General features: G+C 47.4%; 3 protein-coding genes across 7 annotated transcripts; 2 read left to right on the forward strand and 1 right to left on the reverse strand.

Annotated features, from left to right (window-relative positions):
- The first annotated feature begins 420 nt into the window (after window positions 1–420).
- Window positions 421–3998, forward strand: PIP4P1 (phosphatidylinositol-4,5-bisphosphate 4-phosphatase 1). Of its 4 annotated transcripts, none has more exons than XM_079908756.1 (7): window positions 421–666; window positions 986–1176; window positions 1545–1651; window positions 2106–2211; window positions 2416–2468; window positions 2566–2656; window positions 3137–3996. In XM_079908756.1, exons 1-7 carry the CDS (start codon window positions 504–506, stop codon window positions 3278–3280), a joined length of 855 nt encoding a protein of 284 aa, XP_079764882.1. In that variant the 5' UTR covers window positions 421–503; the 3' UTR covers window positions 3281–3996. The 4 variants fall into 4 exon arrangements, with proteins under 4 accessions (XP_079764882.1, XP_079764883.1, XP_079764884.1 ...); XM_079908757.1 differs by having other exon boundaries at window positions 421–645; window positions 3137–3995; XM_079908758.1 differs by lacking the exon at window positions 2106–2211 and having other exon boundaries at window positions 3137–3998.
- Window positions 3999–4087: 89 nt separating this feature from the next.
- On the reverse strand, window positions 4088–7209 carry APEX1 (apurinic/apyrimidinic endodeoxyribonuclease 1). Of its 2 annotated transcripts, XM_079908742.1 has the most exons (5): window positions 7118–7159; window positions 6685–6810; window positions 6293–6480; window positions 5002–5194; window positions 4088–4860 (listed from the first exon to the last, which is right to left on the reverse strand). In XM_079908742.1, the coding sequence occupies exons 2-5, from the start codon at window positions 6740–6742 to the stop codon at window positions 4343–4345; spliced, it is 957 nt and encodes a 318-aa protein (XP_079764868.1). In that variant the 5' UTR covers window positions 6743–6810; window positions 7118–7159; the 3' UTR covers window positions 4088–4342. The 2 variants fall into 2 exon arrangements, with proteins under 2 accessions (XP_079764868.1, XP_079764869.1); XM_079908743.1 differs by lacking the exon at window positions 6685–6810 and having other exon boundaries at window positions 4089–4860; window positions 7118–7209.
- A 129-nt stretch (window positions 7210–7338) lies between these two features.
- On the forward strand, window positions 7339–14968 carry OSGEP (O-sialoglycoprotein endopeptidase). Its single transcript, XM_079908798.1, has 11 exons — window positions 7339–7839; window positions 8946–9065; window positions 9247–9422; window positions 12090–12185; window positions 12322–12371; window positions 12518–12596; window positions 13249–13314; window positions 13427–13517; window positions 13756–13831; window positions 13933–14031; window positions 14185–14968. The coding sequence occupies exons 1-11, from the start codon at window positions 7725–7727 to the stop codon at window positions 14222–14224; spliced, it is 1008 nt and encodes a 335-aa protein (XP_079764924.1). The 5' UTR covers window positions 7339–7724; the 3' UTR covers window positions 14225–14968.
- The last annotated feature ends 2684 nt before the right edge of the window (window positions 14969–17652 follow it).

The following is a 17652-nucleotide window of genomic DNA, read 5'->3' on the forward strand; positions in this document are numbered from 1 at the left end:
AAAAATCTTTTAGTGATGTTTTTGGACTAATGAGGAGCAATGACTATGCGCCCGCTCTGGGCGTCTGACAGAGGACCGGCGGCTGCCTGAAACACCAGTGAGCTGAAGCAGCCCTGCCCCACCTCCTGGTCTGGAGGTAGCGCGATGGGCCACGCTTCCAATAGCTCGAAGAACTTCTCGTCACGTGCAGTTTTTGCAGGCCCAGCGGCGTCCTGAAAGTCATGTGACAGTTGACGATGGCGCCACTCTCCCCAATGGAAAATAGGAGCTGCCTTCACAGGACCAGAAATTGGTTTGTCTCCGCGAATAATAGCACGACGGGGGCGGGGATAGCCTATCAAGTGCTGTGGGCGAAACGGGGCGGGGCAGGCCACTGGTTGCGGGCGAGCTGGCCGCGCGGCGCGCAGGCGCCCTTGGGACCCGGTAGCGGCGGCGGTGGCTGCGGCGACGGCGGCGGCGAAGAGCCGGATCCTTGGCCAAAGCGGGAGGCGGCGGTGGAGGCCATGGCGGCAGATGGAGAGCGATCCCCGCTGCTCTCTGAGCCCATCGACGGTGGCGCCGGCGGCAACGGATTAGTGGGGCCGGGCGGGAGTGGGGCTGGGCCCGGGGGAGGCCTGACCCCCTCCGCACCACCGTACGGAGCCGGTAAACATGCCCCGCCCCAGGGTAAGACGGGGCGGGTCCGAGGTGTTCCCGGGGGTACTCTGAGAGGAGCAGGGGGCGGGACCGGGGGCGGGGGCGGGGCCCAAGCGCCAGGTGCGGAGCTGTTGCACCTGTGACCGGGGGCGGCTTCCTTCCCTCCGCAATCGCGACCGGAGCTTCGGAGCGGAAGGGGGTTCTGAGGAATCTGATCGAAGCACTGATCATAAGATCCCGCTGAGCTTGTCAGAAGGCTTGAGGACCAGCAAGAGTTGCCCTATTCCGTGTAGCTTCAGTGGGGGTGTCAGCAACTGATGCCAGCCCTTCTTTTTACCTTCCTCTCCAGCATTTCCCCCGTTCCCCGAGGGACACCCAGCCGTGTTGCCTGGGGAGGACCCACCCCCCTATTCACCCCTGACCAGCCCGGACAGTGGGAGTGCTCCCATGATCACCTGCAGAGTCTGCCAGTCTCTCATCAACGTGGAAGGCAAGATGCATCAGCATGTAGTCAAATGTGGCGTCTGCAATGAAGCCACTGTGAGTTATACAAATCTGTGAAATGGGTCCTGTTTCCTAGATCCTCTTTCTGATCCCTTGATTCTAGACCCGGACCTTCAGGCGTTAGCCAGCTGCTCTTGATGAAACCCAGGTTTCAGTTCCAGGAGTCTCACACAGCCATTTCCCCAGAAGCCACTCACCAAAGCTAATATTTACCATCCCTCACCTTCATACCTATCTTGGATACTTAAGCTTAGTTTTCATTTGCAAATCTCATGTTATATGCCTTTCATTTCTCTGTCCCGTCTAAGATTTTATCTCTCTGATCTCTCCTCAGAAGGTTTTTGGAGGAATTGGAAGGAATTGGGATTAGAGGTTTGCTTACCGATGTCCCCATTATTCTCTAGCCAATCAAGAATGCACCCCCAGGGAAAAAATATGTTCGATGCCCCTGCAACTGTCTCCTTATCTGCAAAGTGACTTCCCAGCGGATCGCCTGCCCTCGGCCATACTGGTGAGAGGGATAATTTGGGGAAGGGCATTAGTGGGGAAAATCGGAAAGCCGAAAAAGGGTGAATGTTTATCGAGAATGTAAAGGTGAGAGAGACTGGTGTTTATTTAGAAGGAGAAAAAGCTAAGGACTGTTGTGCCTCTAGAATGTTATAGCCATCTTTCTCATCTCTCAATAAAAAGATTGGGAGAAAAGTGGTGTCCTTTAGGAAGATGCAGAGTGTCAGAGACTGGGTGAATTATCCTGAGGTAAAAGGGAAATTAGAGGCCTGAAGTTTAAGCGATGCTCTTCCTCAAGGATTCTCTGCGGTAGGGCTGGGGGGGGGGGCAGAGTATCTTAAATGTACAGAGAAGTAGAGGGACTTAGAGAGCCAGGGAGTGGGGGATGTAAAGGAGGAATAATGTAGGGATCCTTAGGATTGAAAACTTTAAAAACATAGCCTTTTTCTTCTGTACAGCAAAAGAATCATCAACCTGGGGCCTGTGCATCCGGGACCTTTGAGTCCAGAACCACAACCTGTGGGTGTCAGGGTCATCTGTGGACATTGCAAGAATACTTTTCTGGTGAGGAGAGGTATTGGGAAGCCCTGGGGGACGGGGGGTGGGCAGCGGAGAATTAGTCATGAATATATTTCTGAGTTATGATAATGAATCCTGAAAAGGTCTGTTTTATGAGGACCCATTTCCCAGCCTCCACTGCCCCAGGGCTCTCATTGAAGATGATGCTGCTTCTACTATTTATTGGTTTCTCTTTTCCTTTCTCCGTAGTGGACAGAGTTCACAGACCGAACCTTGGCCCGTTGCCCTCACTGCAGGAAAGTGTGAGTGATTAGAGAGCGGCATCGTTGAGCTGGGTAGTGAATAGAGTAAAAGCTACAGGGCCATTGTAAGTATCCATTTTTGTTTGCCTCCCCACAGGTCATCTATTGGGCGCAGATATCCACGAAAGAGATGTATCTGCTGCTTCTTGCTTGGCTTACTCTTGGCAGTCACTGCCACTGGCCTTGCTGTGAGTAACCTTGATCCAACCCCTTTCATTCTGCAGCCTCGTCTCTGTAGGCTAAGATTGGGGAAATGGCTATCCTAAAAAGAAGTGAAAGAAACTGTTTTTGTCTTGTTTTAACGTGTAGATGAACTGAAGTTGAAGGAGACTGATAAACGGTCTTCACTGTTACTATCAGAGTAGAAAACAGCTATCTTCTTTATGCAGAAGATAGAAAAATAGAGCAGTGGTTTAGATTGAGTTGCTATTAGGAAACCTGGTTTGGTTGTCAGACATGAAGAAAAACTGACAGATGTCTGGGATTGTTTATGTTCCTGCCTAGTGGAGGGAGCTAGACAGCTGGGCCTTTTAAAAGGTCCCTGACGGCGGCTGCATGTGGATAGGGGACAGAGACTGAAGCTTGAGTTCCATGTTACTGTTACTAGCGCTCCTACAAAGTGGTGAGAGATCAACAGTAACCTCATCTTCCTTTTTCTTCTTCATCAGTTTGGCACGTGGAAGCATGCACAACGATACGGAGGCATCTATGCAGCCTGGGCATTTGTCATCCTGTTGGCTGTGCTGTGTTTGGGCCGGGCCCTCTATTGGGCCTGTATGAAGGTCAGCCACCCTGTCCAGAACTTCTCCTGAGCCCCACGATGACCCACAGACTGCCTGGCCCCGTCCAGGTGGGGACAGTGACACTATAAAGGGAGTGATGGTAAAAGGCTCCCTGGGCTTCTATAAGGGGAGCCAAGCAGCTGCCTTCCTTTTCCCTGCAGAGAGGTAGGAAGGAACCAGGCCCTCACCTAGGTTTGGAGGAATAAGTAAACCACTGCTGGCCATCTGCTTTCCTCCAGTGGTTGCTGTGTTTAGGGTGAAGTAGGCGGAAAGTTTCCCCTAAACCTGGGTCCTAAAAGACGGTTCTAGCCTTGTCCTTCCTATACGCTCCCTGAGAGCCATTCCTGTCCCTTACACATTCCAGGGCAGGGTGGGGGTGGGTAGCCCTGGGGGTCTCCCTCCCTCTTGTGCACCATTAGGACCTTGCTGCTGCTATTGCACTTCATCAGGGGCTGGCTCTGGTCTCAGCACCCTCAGTCTCCTCTCCCCCATTCCACGTCCTCTGGGGGTGGGGTCAGCCGCTGCTCTGTACAGAACCACAGGAACTGATGTATATATAACTATTTAATGTGGGGTATGGTCCCCTAGTCCTGTATTTCCTATAATTCCTCCTTTTCAACCTTACCCCCCAGTTGCAGTATTTAACTGGGTTGGGTAGGGTTGCTCTGTCATGGGGGAAGTTAGGGACTCATCCTGTGCTTGTAAATAAATAAGGTCATGACTCTACTCTTCCAGTTGTTAAATCTGTGTGTATGAAAGGATGAGGGGAATTTTTAGCCCCACAAAGGGGTAGAATACAAAGACAGCAAGGCTGAAACTATGACTCTTTATTTTCACATGGACAGTTCAAAGGAAGTCATCAGTAGTTTTGTTTAATGTAAAAAAAAAAGTATCCCGCCCCCCGACACACACACACATAAATCATGGAGAACTTAATTCTGTTTCTAGAAGCCTGGTTAAAGGATTCATAGTTTAGAAGGGAAATAACAGTGCAGATTTCTCTAGAGAGCAGTTTTTAAAGCTTGGGAGTAAGAAGTTTAAAGCTAGTTTAGTGGGCTTATTTCCCAGGCTCAAATTGATTTGGGGGAGGTGTCACAGTGCTAGATATAGGGTGATGGGACAGTGGTCACTGCCCAGAGCCTTGGAACGGATCTTGCTGTCACACAAAGCAGGCAACAGAGAGTGAGACAATAAGAAATAATCAAGGCGCCAACCAACGTTTTTGGATCGCGCGTTCATCATGTATGTCCAAAAGGTATAGGCATAGGCCGTGTTGGGGTAGAGGTGCCGGAAACTGTCAGTCAGTGGCACAGCCTGCAGCAATTCCCCAAAGCCATGACGCTCTTCTGGGGTGAAGCCAGCATTCTTTTTGTTTCCCTTTGGGTTGCGAAGATCAATTTCTTCATGAGCCACATTGAGGTCCCCACATAGCACAAGGGGCTTGCGGGAAGCCAAACCCTTCAGGAATTTGCGAAAGGCTTCATCCCAGCGCTGCCGGTACTCCAGGCGCACCAGACCTCGGCCTGCATTAGGTACATAGGCTGTCACCAGCACAAATGCATCATATTCAGCCACAATCACTCTGCCTTCCTGATCATGTTCCTCTTCACCTACAGAAACAATGAAACAATTAGCAAAAAGAAGTTTAAGAAAGGGAAAGCAAAGAATAAAGGGATCAAGAATTGGGGCTGGAGTGGGATATCAGCAACTGGTTTGGAAGAGCTGGGCTTTAGGAATCAACAGGGTCTCACCAATGCCATAGGAGACTTTGAGTGGGCACTGGCGGGAGAGTAGGCCCACACCACTGTACCCTTCCTTGTCTGAAGGAGCTGACCAGTACTGATGGGATAGTCCAGAGAGTGCTTGAAGTTCAGCTGGTAGTTTGTTCTCAGAACATTTGGTCTCTTGGAGGCACAGGATATCTGGGGCTTCCTCCTTTACCCACTGTGAGCGAAATGAAAGGTAGAAAAAGTATTATCAATTCAGCAGACATTTACTGAAGAATCTATGTGCTAAGTACTAGAGATACACAGGTGAGGGACTTCCCTGATGGCACAGTGGTTAGTTAAGAATCCACCTGCCAATGCAGCGGACATGGGTTCATCCCTGGTCCGGGAAGATCCCACATGCCGCGGAGCTACTAAGCCCGTGTGCCACAACTACTGAGCCTGTGGGCCTAGAGCCCGTGCTCTGCAACAAGAGAAGCCAAAGCAATGAAAACCCCGTGCACCACAACAAAGAGTAGCCCCTGCTCACCCCAACTAGAGAAAGCCCGCGTGCAGCAACAAGACCCAATGCAGCCATAAATAAATAAATAGGACAGTCTCTGCAGAAGGAGTATAAGTCTAGCAACACAGTATTTGAAGTTATAAATTACATAAGTGGCAGGGAGACAAGAAAGAGTGTTCCATGCAACACTGAGAAGATTGGTTTTTTCCCTATAGGCAATGGATAGCCAGCTAAGATTTTTTAAGTAGTTATTTAAATGTTGGATATGCAGGAAATAAAATGGAACAAGTCCAGTAACGAGGTTTTTCTGACATGCTAGGAAAAAGATGAGGACATTAAATAAAACAATGGCAGTGGAACTGGTGGAATGGCATCTAAGAAATACAAGTGGGGGGCTTCCCTGGTGGCACAGTGGTTAAGAATCCGGCTGCCAATGCAGGGAACACGGGTTCGAGCCCCGGTCGGAAAAATCCCACATGCTGCGGAGCAACTAAGCCCGTGCGCCACAACTACTGGGCCTGCGCTCTAGAGCCCCCGCTCCGCAACAAGAAAAGCCACCGCAATGAGAAGCCCCCGCTAACCACAACCAAGAGTAGCCCCCGCTTGCCACAATTAGAGAAAGCCCCCGCTTAGCAACTAAGACCCAACGCAGCCAAAAATAAATAAATTTATAAAGAGAAAAGAAATACAAGTGGTATGATTTGGTGAAAACTTTGTATCTCTGCCACAAGAAAACGACAGTGCTAGGAACTAAAATGGGAAAAGGTGATTAACCCCCAAGATCAGTACCCCCCTCCCCTTAATTCCACTCACATCTAAACCTTTCTTCTTAATCCAGGCTCGAAGCCCATCCACATTCCAGGAGCAGATCTTCAGTGTGGCTGATTTGCCACCGGGTGAGGTTTTCTGATCTGGGGGGTCCTCATACATGACTGTCCCCTCTCCTGCTGCCTCTTTTTCATTTTTTTTCGCTCCTGCCTTGCTCTTCTTGGCCTCTGGCTCTATAAAATAAGTAATACACAATGATGTAAGTTGGCGATAACCAACTTTGATCCGCAGTTAACTATAGATCCACCGAGAGCCTGCAGTTGCCGCGACTTCTTCACAAACTGCAAAAATGAGTATACAGTCGGTCCGTACCTCAAGGAAATTATAGACATCCCCATCGCAGCCTCTAGGGAGATGGGCCTATTTCATTCTCTTACCAATCTTGGGCTCTTCCCCGTCTTCTGCCACCGCTCCCTTTTTCCCACGTTTCGGCATCACTGTAACAAACACCCTTCTGCACCAGTTCCACGTCGCCCACCGAAGCAGTATATTTATCGCGTTGCCTACAGACGCAAAGAAGTAGTGAAACCAGCTAGGCCTGGGGAAGACTCCCCCCTCGGGCGCCCCCGCACCAAGTCCCGCCTTTCAAACCGTATTATCTCTGAATTCTTTTCCCGCCTCAGTGCACCATCGGCCTTTCAGCCCCTCATTCTCAAAACTAGATCATTTCATAGTGCCTCCTACCCTCCTCACGAGATCGGCCCTCCAGCCAATCGACGGACTTAATTAAGAATCCCGACTTAGGCTTGCCGATCAAAAGTCCAGAGAAGTCCCTACGATGGGCAAAACAACAACAACCCTGTAGCTGACCTGCTTGGGTCGCAGCCTGGCTCCTCCTTAACCCAGCACAAAGAATGGAGCACGATGTGCCCCCACGTGGGTAACTGGCGTGGTCACGTGATCTGAGATGCGCCTCCAGTGGCGGAGGAATGCGGGTGATTGGTCTGTTTGTACCACGTGACCGAAAGCTCAGCCTTCCCAGCCTTCTCCGTGACTCCGGGGCACTGAAGGCCCCAATCCTCCATTCTTGGGCTGTTCATCGCTATGCCAGAATCACGACTCCTTCTGCCACCTTGACCGGAGATCCCAGAGCTGTCTAAGAGAGAACAAAATCAGTGGAGAAGGCTGGGCTGGACCATGGGAGAGAGGCAGAGGAACGGATAGGAATTTAAGGAGCAGATGCCGACTCAGTGTTCCTGGCAGTTAAGAGAACAGGTCCTCGAAGGGGCCTTGATGGGTCGCCGTGACGACAGGGGTTGGAGCTGGCGCCGGCGCGCTACCAGCGTGAATTCTTTGGTATCTGTTCTGGTGCGTGCTGCTCCTTAGCAGTCACCGACTCGTTTTCTTCAGCGACCCAGGGTCTGCGTCCCAGCACGGACTGGTGCGGGCTTCACGGCCCCAGTGGTAGCTAGGAGCCATGCCGGCGGTTTTGGGTTTTGAAGGCAGCGCCAACAAGATTGGCGTGGGAGTAGTACGGGATGGCGTGGTGCTGGCGAACCCGCGGCGGACTTACGTCACGCCTCCAGGCACAGGTACGGGAGTAGGGAACTTACAGTTTGCGGCGCACTTCTCCGCACAGCATCACCTGCAGTCTTCCTAAACATTAGTGAAGAAAGGTGTGGAGCGCATTGTCCCCTCATAGTTTTTGATCTGAGTCTCTGAGATTATGTGACAGTGTTATCACAAGGCTGATGGATAGAAGAGTCACAGGCACTTGAACCTGGATCTTCTGAGCTCCTTCAGCATCTTTTACGTGCTAATCGTCAGCTGGCTGTTGGCTACAAAAATAGATGTATAAGCTTGTTATGGAGCTGGACATGTAGACAGAACTTCACATTACAGTGTGATAAATAGTAGATGCAGTCAAAATACACTAGAATGAGAAAGAGTGTAAAGACTCCCAGCCTAGGTGTAGACAGAACTGGCTGGCTTTGCAATATTCAGTAGTTGTTTTTGGACTTCTGTATTCTTGAAATGAGAACGGTAATACCTGCATCATTGGGTCTTGAGAATTAAAGAACCAGACACATTATCACTTTTAGTAAACGTTATTTGTAAATTATATTGTAACTTGTCTACGCTCCCCGCAAACATCTGCTTATGTAGGAGAAGGCAACTGACTTGCATATACCTGAAAAGCCTCTGTGAGCAGGCGATGTTGTGACAGGTTACTCATTAGGAATGTATATATATGTTTAGCACTCACTCTTGGCATTTGGGCACCAAGAATGTGAAGATAAATAAAATAGCCAGTGCTTTGAGATGCTCTGGTTAAACTGGGAAAAGTACGGATAATTATAATGCTATAATTGTTATATGTTACATGTAGTATGTTAAATTCAATGATGTGTTAAATTCATGCACACGATTTGTAGGGTCACAGAAGATCACCAAAAAGTATGAGATAGGTATCACTTGAATTGAGTCCTGAGTAGGAGTTGGGTATGAAGAAGGGCATTTCTGAGAGCTGTTTAGCCTAGCTGAACAGGCTGGAAAGACTATATCTGAAAACATAGAAGACAGGATGCTTGAGAAAAGGGAAAAGGACTCTTCCTACCCCACTAAAACGTCTGTTTTGACTTCTACCTCCCTTTCTATAGAAAAACTCTGTGATCTCTGACTTGTGTCCATCTCTTAGGATTCCTTCCAGGTGCTACTGCCAGGCACCACCGAGCTGTTATCCTGGACCTGCTGCAGGAGGCACTAACAGAGGCTGGATTAACCTCCAAGGATATTGATTGCATTGCATACACCAAAGGTATGGCTGGGAGAGTGGGTGACAGTGGAAGAATATACCTGGAGCCTGGCTAGGTCAAAACAGCCTGCAGCTCACCTCTGCTACCACCACTAACACCACCCAACCTTCACATCCCCTGCTTCCCCCGGCTCTGTTTTTCCCAGTCTCTATAGGATTCTCACTCCCATTTCTGTGCCCGTAGGTCCTGGCATGGGTGCCCCACTGGTTTCTGTGGCTGTCGTAGCCCGTACTATGGCTCAGTTGTGGAATAAGCCATTGCTGGGCGTTAACCACTGCATAGCCCACATTGAGATGGGCCGCCTCATCACTGGAGCCACCAGCCCAACTGTGCTATATGTCAGTGGAGGAAATACACAGGTATTTAACAGTACTTCACCGTTCCTTCTTTTTGTTTCCCCTCAGAGATTTTTCGTTATTTTTAATGACTGAAACAAAACAAGTCTAAAACCACAGCTTCTGGAAGAACCATTTGTTCTTGCTGGTCTCTCTTCAGACTTGACCTTGGCCTCTTGTTGGGCCGTGTGTTTAAGAGCAGGGTCTCTGAAGACATGCTTGCTGACAACAGTTTTTTCCAAGGGGATATCCACAGAGTACCTTGTGGGCATGAGGTGATTATAGTTATAAACTTTCACAAAAGACTTGATCTCTGACCTCCTGGCGATTTTCTTCTTGCCAGTGGTAGCCATCACTTTGCAGGGATAGCGAGATACCGTCATCAGTGTTCTTCATCATGACCCACCAGGAGCAGCACCACCTTCCCAGGTTTCATGAACTTGTCCATTTTGACGGAAACCACTCAGGACTACGGCAGAAAACCTCCACCATTCCTTCTTAATTTCTAAGGCACTGTACCAACAACTTTCATGTTCCACCTGAGTGGTGGGAACTGCAAAAGCAAAGCTGGGCTCATCTGAAACTAAAATATGATATACTAGAAAACCCACAACAGAGTTTGTGATATCGTATGTTTGGGCAGTATGATAGAACATTAGATGACCTTTATATATATGGCTGTAGAGATAAGGAATTTCCAATTTAGAGAAGGAAAGAATGGTAAGGATTGAAGTATTCAAAATAATGAAAGGATTTTCATTTTCATTATTTTGAAGCTTATTTTTCCTATGAATCTTAGCAGTTAAAACTAAGGGGCACTATCCCATTTGTATCTTTACAACAATTGCATGTTTTGTTTTAGTTACTGGTGATAAATATATAGAAGTTTTTACTCTAAGAGTATGAAAATATAAATAATTTAGAAAACATTTTATGAATGGCAGAAGGTATTTTAAACTTACAGGTGAAGCCAGAGTTGTTTGGGATACCTTATAAGATCTTTTTAGGTTGGGATTAGAGAACTCCAGCCTTCCTTTCCCACATAACACCTGATGGGATTATTGTCAGGAATGGTCATTGTCTCCAGCTTATGAAAGGTTATGTTCTAAAACTTCATCTTGTGAAATAGTTATTAAAGATGAAGCACAGGGGCTTCCCTGGTGGCGCAGTGGTTGAAAGTCCGCCTGCTGATGCAGGGGACACGGGTTCGTGCCCCGGTCTGGGAAGATCCCACATGCCGCGGAGCGGCTGGGCCCGTGAACCATGGCCGCTGAGCCTGCGCGTCCGGAGCCTGTGCTCCGCAACGGGAGAGGCCACAACAGTGAGAGGCCCGCGTACCGCAAAAAAAAAAAAAAAAAAGATGAAGCACACATTCCCGTGAAAATGATGTGCCAACTTTAATGGGTAGAGAGCAAGTAACTGGTTGAGGCCTGAAGGATATCATACAAGGTCACGGACTTGAGGTGTGGAAAGTATCAGTGGAAGCTTACAAGAGTTTATAGAGATGAGCAGCGATGGAATTTTCTGTTCTTTTCCTCCTCCCTTTTTTTTTTTTTTTTTTTTTAATTTTTGCGGTACGCGGGCCTCTCACTGTTGGGGCCTCTCCCGTTGTGGAGCACAGGCTCCGGACGCGCAGGCTCGGCAACCATGGCTCATGGGCCCAGCTGCTCCGCGGCATGTGGGATCTTCCCGGACCGGGGCACGAACCCGTGTCCCCTGCATTGGAAGGCGGACTCTCAACCACTGCGCCACCAGGGAAGCCCTCCTCCTCCCTTTTGAAGCCTGCTTAGGTGTGAAAAACAGAAGATGATTGGGTAGGGAAGTGTAGATGACAGAAGTAGAAAGGCAGAATTTTTTCTTTCCTCTTTTGTTGCCAGCTTTTGACAGTAGAGTAAGAGCTACATCCGAATGGAAGAAAATCCCTAGCAGCACCAGAAAGGGAAAGGGACTTATGGTCCTTAGAAGTACTCACTGTCAGCAGTGTGGAGCATATGTGTCAGTGGGTGATAAATACTCTCTGTGCTAGAAGCTGGTCACGTATGAAGAACGGACATAAGTTGGTTGCCAGTGCTCAGTTGGATGGGTCATTAGTCTGACCCAGAATGGGGTTTTTGAGTTTGGGGTTTTTTTGGTTGTGTTTGCTGCACTGCGTGACTTGTGGATCTTAGTTCCCCAACCAGGGGTTGAACGAGCACCTTCAGCAGTGAAAGAGCAGAGTCCTAACCACTGGACCGCTAGGGAATTCCCTGGGATTTTTGAGTTTCTTTTAACTCTACCTTGGTGGTTTCCAAATACCACCACCCTCGTAGGATAACCTAGAAGAACTCTGGTTTCCTGCTTCCAAGAAGGAAAGCCTTCCCTAGTACACACTGTCTAGACTGCTTTTAAAGGAATATTAGGAAGCTCCAAGCAAGAAAAATGCATCCAAAGTGATAATTTGCTTCTCCCCTGACCTAGACTACCTTCTGTAGACTAGGAATCTCCTCTGGGAATCCTTGGGGTATATATAGACTTCTCAGATAAGCGCTATTAAAAAGTACCCATTGAGGGTTTGGGAAAGTAGTTTTTCCCATTGCTTATTGCTTTTTGGAAGCTCTAGTGACCATGTTGATCCTCTGCTGTGTTCTTCCCCAAAGCCAAATGCTCCTCTTTACAGACTTGAGGTTTCATGGACATCCTCATCACCCTTAGGTGATTGCGTATTCAGAACATCGTTACCGCATCTTTGGGGAAACCATCGATATTGCTGTGGGTAATTGTCTGGATCGTTTTGCTCGAGTGCTGAAGGTAAGCCATTGAGGCTACAGAGAACATAAGATGTGAATGTATTTGGGGAGAGCCATGGAAAAGGAGGAGGAAAGTAGTAAATTAGCTTCTTATGCTTCCTGGATACCTGACTTCATCCTCTTTTTCATTCTGCTAGATTTCCAATGACCCAAGTCCAGGCTACAACATTGAACAGATGGCAAAGCGGTAAGGGGAATAAGGTGGAAGGAGGCTGACTGGTGGGGCGCCAGGGATTTCCCTGTGTATGTGTTAATGAGGTTTGGGAGGGCTTTGGAGGGTGAGCAGCCAGCTGACTACAGGCTTAAGTGCCTCATATACTCACTCCCACATAGAGGCAAGAAGCTAGTTGAGCTGCCATACACTGTAAAGGGGATGGACGTCTCATTCTCAGGGATCTTGTCTTTCATTGAGGTGAGTGTGGGAGAGGTGAGGAGATGGGCACTTCTCATGCCTTTTAATGAAGCACGTGTGTTTTGCTCACCAGTGTATTTTCTACATATAGCATAGTACTGGCCCATGTTAGATGCTGAATAAATTCATTTAGCAAATATTTATTGAACATCTTTTGTGTACCAGGTGCTGTTCAAGGCAATTGCGATACAAGATGGAGCAAAACAAAAATCCCTGCCTACTTGGAGCTTGCATTTCATGCAGTGGGGGTGGGAGACAGAAAAAGAAACAAAAAAAAAAAAGAGGAGAAATAATAAAATAAAAAGGGTCAGATGGGGACAAGTGCTCTAGAGAAAAATTAACTGGGGTAGGGAATGGAGGGTGCCAGGGTAGACATTCATAATTACTGAGTCTTTTTTTTTAAGATAATCACAGTATTTTCTTTCTTTCTTTTCTTTTTTTAAAAATTTTTTTCCCATAATTATTGAATCTTGAAAGACTTCTGCTGGTTTTATAGCTCAGTGCCAGTGAAGGGCAAGGTTGTCGTATAGGATGTACTGGTAAATTGAATTGTGGTGAAACATGGTGATACTCCAAGTGCAATAATTTTTTGCTCATATGTCATCCCCAAACCACAGTTCATTGTTTTGTATGTTTTCCCCTTTAACTATAGGATGTAACCCAGCGGATGCTGGCCACGGGCGAGTGTACTCCTGAGGATCTGTGTTTCTCCCTGCAGGTAATGGAGTGAAAAGCTGGGACAGAAACTTGAAGCTGGAGGAGCTTTTATACAGTAGACAGAACTAAGCTGGGATTGTCTTTGATGTTTTCACCTTGTTTGCCTTCCACAGGAAACTGTGTTTGCAATGCTGGTAGAGATCACAGAGCGAGCCATGGCACATTGTGGCTCCCAGGAGGCCCTCATCGTGGGAGGTGTGGGGTGTATGTATCACTGGACTGTGCTTCTCTTTCCTATTTTGGGGCATGTGTATCCTCCTCCTGATACTCTAAATCTCTAAGGGTTTGGGGAAATTACTCGTTTTATTTCTTGTCCAATGCTTCCCACTCCTTGCCCCTGGAATCCCTACTTCGTTTTCCTAAGTCAGTGCACATGAGGTGTACAGCCAGACTGTGGAGAAATGGCTAAAGGTAAGCTAACTGTACCCCTACCTCTTTGTAGGTAATATGAGGTTACAGGAAATGATGGAGACAATGTGCCAGGAGCGTGGAGCCCGGCTTTTTGCCACAGATGAGAGGTAAAGGCCCATTCCCTTTCTTTATTTCTTTTTTTTTCCCCTCCAATTACTATGATTTTCCATGCTTAGATCATGAATTTCATACCTCTTTTCCTTCCCAGATTCTGCATTGACAATGGAGCCATGATAGCCCAGGCTGGCTGGGAGATGTTTCGGGCTGGACACAGGACTCCTCTCAGTGAATCTGGGGTCACACAGAGGTGAGCAGCCCCTTGGAGGAGGTAAACAGGATTAAATGGGAGGTAGGCAAAAATGTTCAGCAGGGAAGAGGATCCAGAATCGTGAGGGCAGAGAAGAATGGAAGGTGCTAACGGGTAACTGTCCACCAAGTTTTTCCTATTTTTTTTTTACAGGTATCGGACAGATGAAGTAGAAGTGACCTGGAGGGACTGACAAGGTTAACAGAATCGGAGTAGATAGCGCCCTACGTGGAGACCAAGGGACCCTGGGCCTTAATCTTTATCCTGACATGAGAATTCTGGCAAGGCTGTGGATGCCCCTCTCCTATCATTTGAACCTCAAGATGACTCAGCATTAAAAACATTTTTGTTTTTATATGTTGATAATCAACTTGTGTTCAGGAAGGATACACAGTTGGCACTGGATAAATTCTTGTTGATGGGGTGATGGGTAAGAAGGCAAGGGGTCAGAGCGGCACCCTGGCAGACTATGCAGGTTGCCTTGGGAGCTGCTGCTCTGGAGCTAAAATTGAGGGGAATCTCTTAGATATTCTAATCTCTTCTTAGTAATGCTATTATCATTGATACTATTTTAGCATCAGATCTTATGCTAATTGCTTTACATTTATCATCTCATTTAAATTCTTTGAAGTATAGGTACTCAGAATTTCCCTGAAAATAGCCTGAAGCCAGGTGTAATTTCATGCTAATTTATAACTCAAAAGTAAAACCATCCCTCTTCCAAACCCTTAGGCCTACAGACATTTCCATTGGCAGCTTGAGGGGGCGGGCCCCAGGTATACACATCTCTGAAATTAACAGCCAGTCATTAGCAAAAATCCCATGTATGCTCAACCTTTTCTCTGTATGTTCCCTTTTTATAGTCCTGCTCTGAGCCCTGATTTCTCCTGAGGACTCTGCTTCTTTTAGTAGTGGTGGTGGTTTCTCTCACACCCATTGTACCACTGGGCCTGGAGGCAGTACAGGTGTCCGCATTTTTTCTTATACTGTATATTTTTTAATATTTATTTATTTGGCTGTGCTGGGTCTTCGTTGCGGCATGCAGGATCTTTAGTTGTGGCATGCGAACTCTTAGTTGCGGCATGTGGGATCTAGTTCCCTGACGAGGGATCGAACCCCGGTCCCCTGCACTGGGAGCATGGAGTCTTAACCACTGGACCGCCAGGCGAGTCCCTTCCTCATACTATTTTTAAGACTATTCTCTCTCATCTCTAACATACCTCAGCTTTGAAACACAAGTCAGTACCTGTCGTAAATCTTGGTGATTTAAATATCCATGTAGATAATCTTTCTAACACTCTGGTCTCAGTTCTTTGCTCCTCCAGTGATCTTGTCCTCCACCCCCACTTCAGCTACTCATTCCCTTGGTCATATTCTAGACCTACCACTACTCCATATCTCAATCTCAAACATCCCACCCTCCCACCATTACTTCCTGTCTTTCCAGTTTATTCCACATGCCTTCACTTCCCTCCTCCCACTAAATTCCAGTCATGAGCCCTTTGTTAAGGGCTTACCTCCCTTGCTTCTCTGGCTTTTGTCACACTCAACTCTTCACCAACTTTACTCCTAGATCCATGCAGCTGAAAGGGCTGGGAAGAAACAGGTTGACTTGTCTTTAAATTCATTACCATAAAACTTGAGGGAGTCCTTTATGCTACTAGCAATATCCCCTGGTCCTTTTACTTGCCCGCCCTTTTTTTTGGCCATGCTGCATGGCTTGCGGGATTGGAGTCCTAACCACTCCGCCAGGGAATTCTCCACTTGCCCTTGCTTCTGATCTCTTAAATCTCCAACATCCCTCATTCTCAGTGTTACTTTGGTAGAAAATAGAAACAACCAGAAAAGGTTCACAAGCTCCTACCACTATACCTACATACCTTCCAGCATTTATACCTGTAAGCTCTGCTTTCTCTCTTGTTATTGTATACCAGGGATTCTCAACTGGGACTGAGTTTGCTCCCAGAGGACATTTGGTTGATCACAACCAAAAGGAGGTGGTGCTGCTGGGTAGAGGCCAGAGATGCTGCAAAATAGCCTACAATGCACAGAACAGCCCTCCACAACAGAACCGTCTGGGCTTAAATGTCATTGGCGTCCAGGTTGAGAGATGCTGCTCTAAACAAACTGTCCAGGCTCCTGTCCAGCCAGTCCCATCATTTGGCTTTCAAGGACATCTTTCAGCAGTTCTCCCTCCTTTTCTGTAGCGTCAGTATTCCCCTTTCTCTCCTGGAATATCCTGTTGGCACACAAATATGCTGTCATTTTTCTTACCTTACAAAGACATAAACCTCTCTTGACCCCATTTCCCCTTCCAGTTGCTTCCAATTTTCCTGGTCAATTTTTTAAAAACATTTTATTACTAAGTTTTTAAGTTGAATTATGTTGACTTACAATATTAGTTTCAGATGTACAGCATAGTGATTTAGTAAGTATTCTTACAGGTTATACTCCACTTAAAGTTATAAAATATTCACTGTATTTCTTGTGCTGTACAGTATATCCTTGTAGTTTGTTTATTCTGCTCTGTTTTATAGCAGAACATCTTAAAAGAGTCTTTTCCACTTTCCACCAATTCCCTATTCAGTCCACTGCAGCACGACTGTTCTCATCGTGGTCACCGAGGACTTGCACAAACCTAAATCTAATGGCATCTTCTGCTTGATCTTGCACAGGCTATCAGCAGCATTTGACACCCCCTCTTTGAAACATTGTCTTTACTTGGCCTTAGGACATGTTCTCTGGTTTGCCTCCTAGTTTACCAAGTACTCTTTCTTAGTCTGCTGGTTTCTCCTCATCTCCGTAGTGCTCTAGAGTTCAGTCTGGACTGCTTTTCTGTTTACATACATACCTGGAGTGATTTCAGCCAGTGTTACACATTAGAGCCATTTCAGTGTGGATGACTTCCCATATTTTTAGCTCCAATCAGGACTTCTGAATACCTAGCTGCTCTTGGCATCTCGACTCGGATGCTTAATAGGCATCTCAAATTTAACATATACGAAACTGAACTTACTTTCTCCCCAGCTTACTGCTGCAGTCTTTCCTATTTCAAGTAATGACAACTCCATCCTTCTAGTTGTTCATGTTAAAGTGTCTTGGTATTATCTTTGGCCCCTCTTTTTCATCTCCTCCAATTCATCAAATCACGTTGACTTTACCTTCAGAATACATCCAGAATCCAATTGGTCACTTCTCTGCTGCCACCCTAGCCCAAGCCAGAATTTTCTGCCTCCAAGATCAGGGGTCCCCAACCCCTGGGCCATGGACTGGTACCGGTCTGTCAGCGGCCTATTAGGAACCGGGCTGCACAGCGGGAGGTGAGCAGTGGCGGGAGGGCGGGGTGGGCGAGTGAGGGAGCGAAGCTTCATCTGCTGCTCCACCCCCCCACACACCCCCACCCCCACCCCCTGCCCCCATCGCTCGCGTTACCACCTGAACCATCGCTTGCATTACAGCCTGGAAAAATTGTCTTCCACGAAACTGGTCCCTGATGCCAAAATGGTGGGGACTGCTGTCCAAAATTATTGCCGTAGCTGGTCTACCTGCTTCCACCATTTCCCCCTTACAGTCAATTCTCAACACAGCAGCCAGAGTGAATAGTGTTAACACGGAAGCCAG

This window comes from Stenella coeruleoalba, assembly GCF_951394435.1.
Source record: "Stenella coeruleoalba genome assembly, chromosome: 2".
NCBI lineage: Eukaryota > Metazoa > Chordata > Mammalia > Artiodactyla > Delphinidae > Stenella > Stenella coeruleoalba.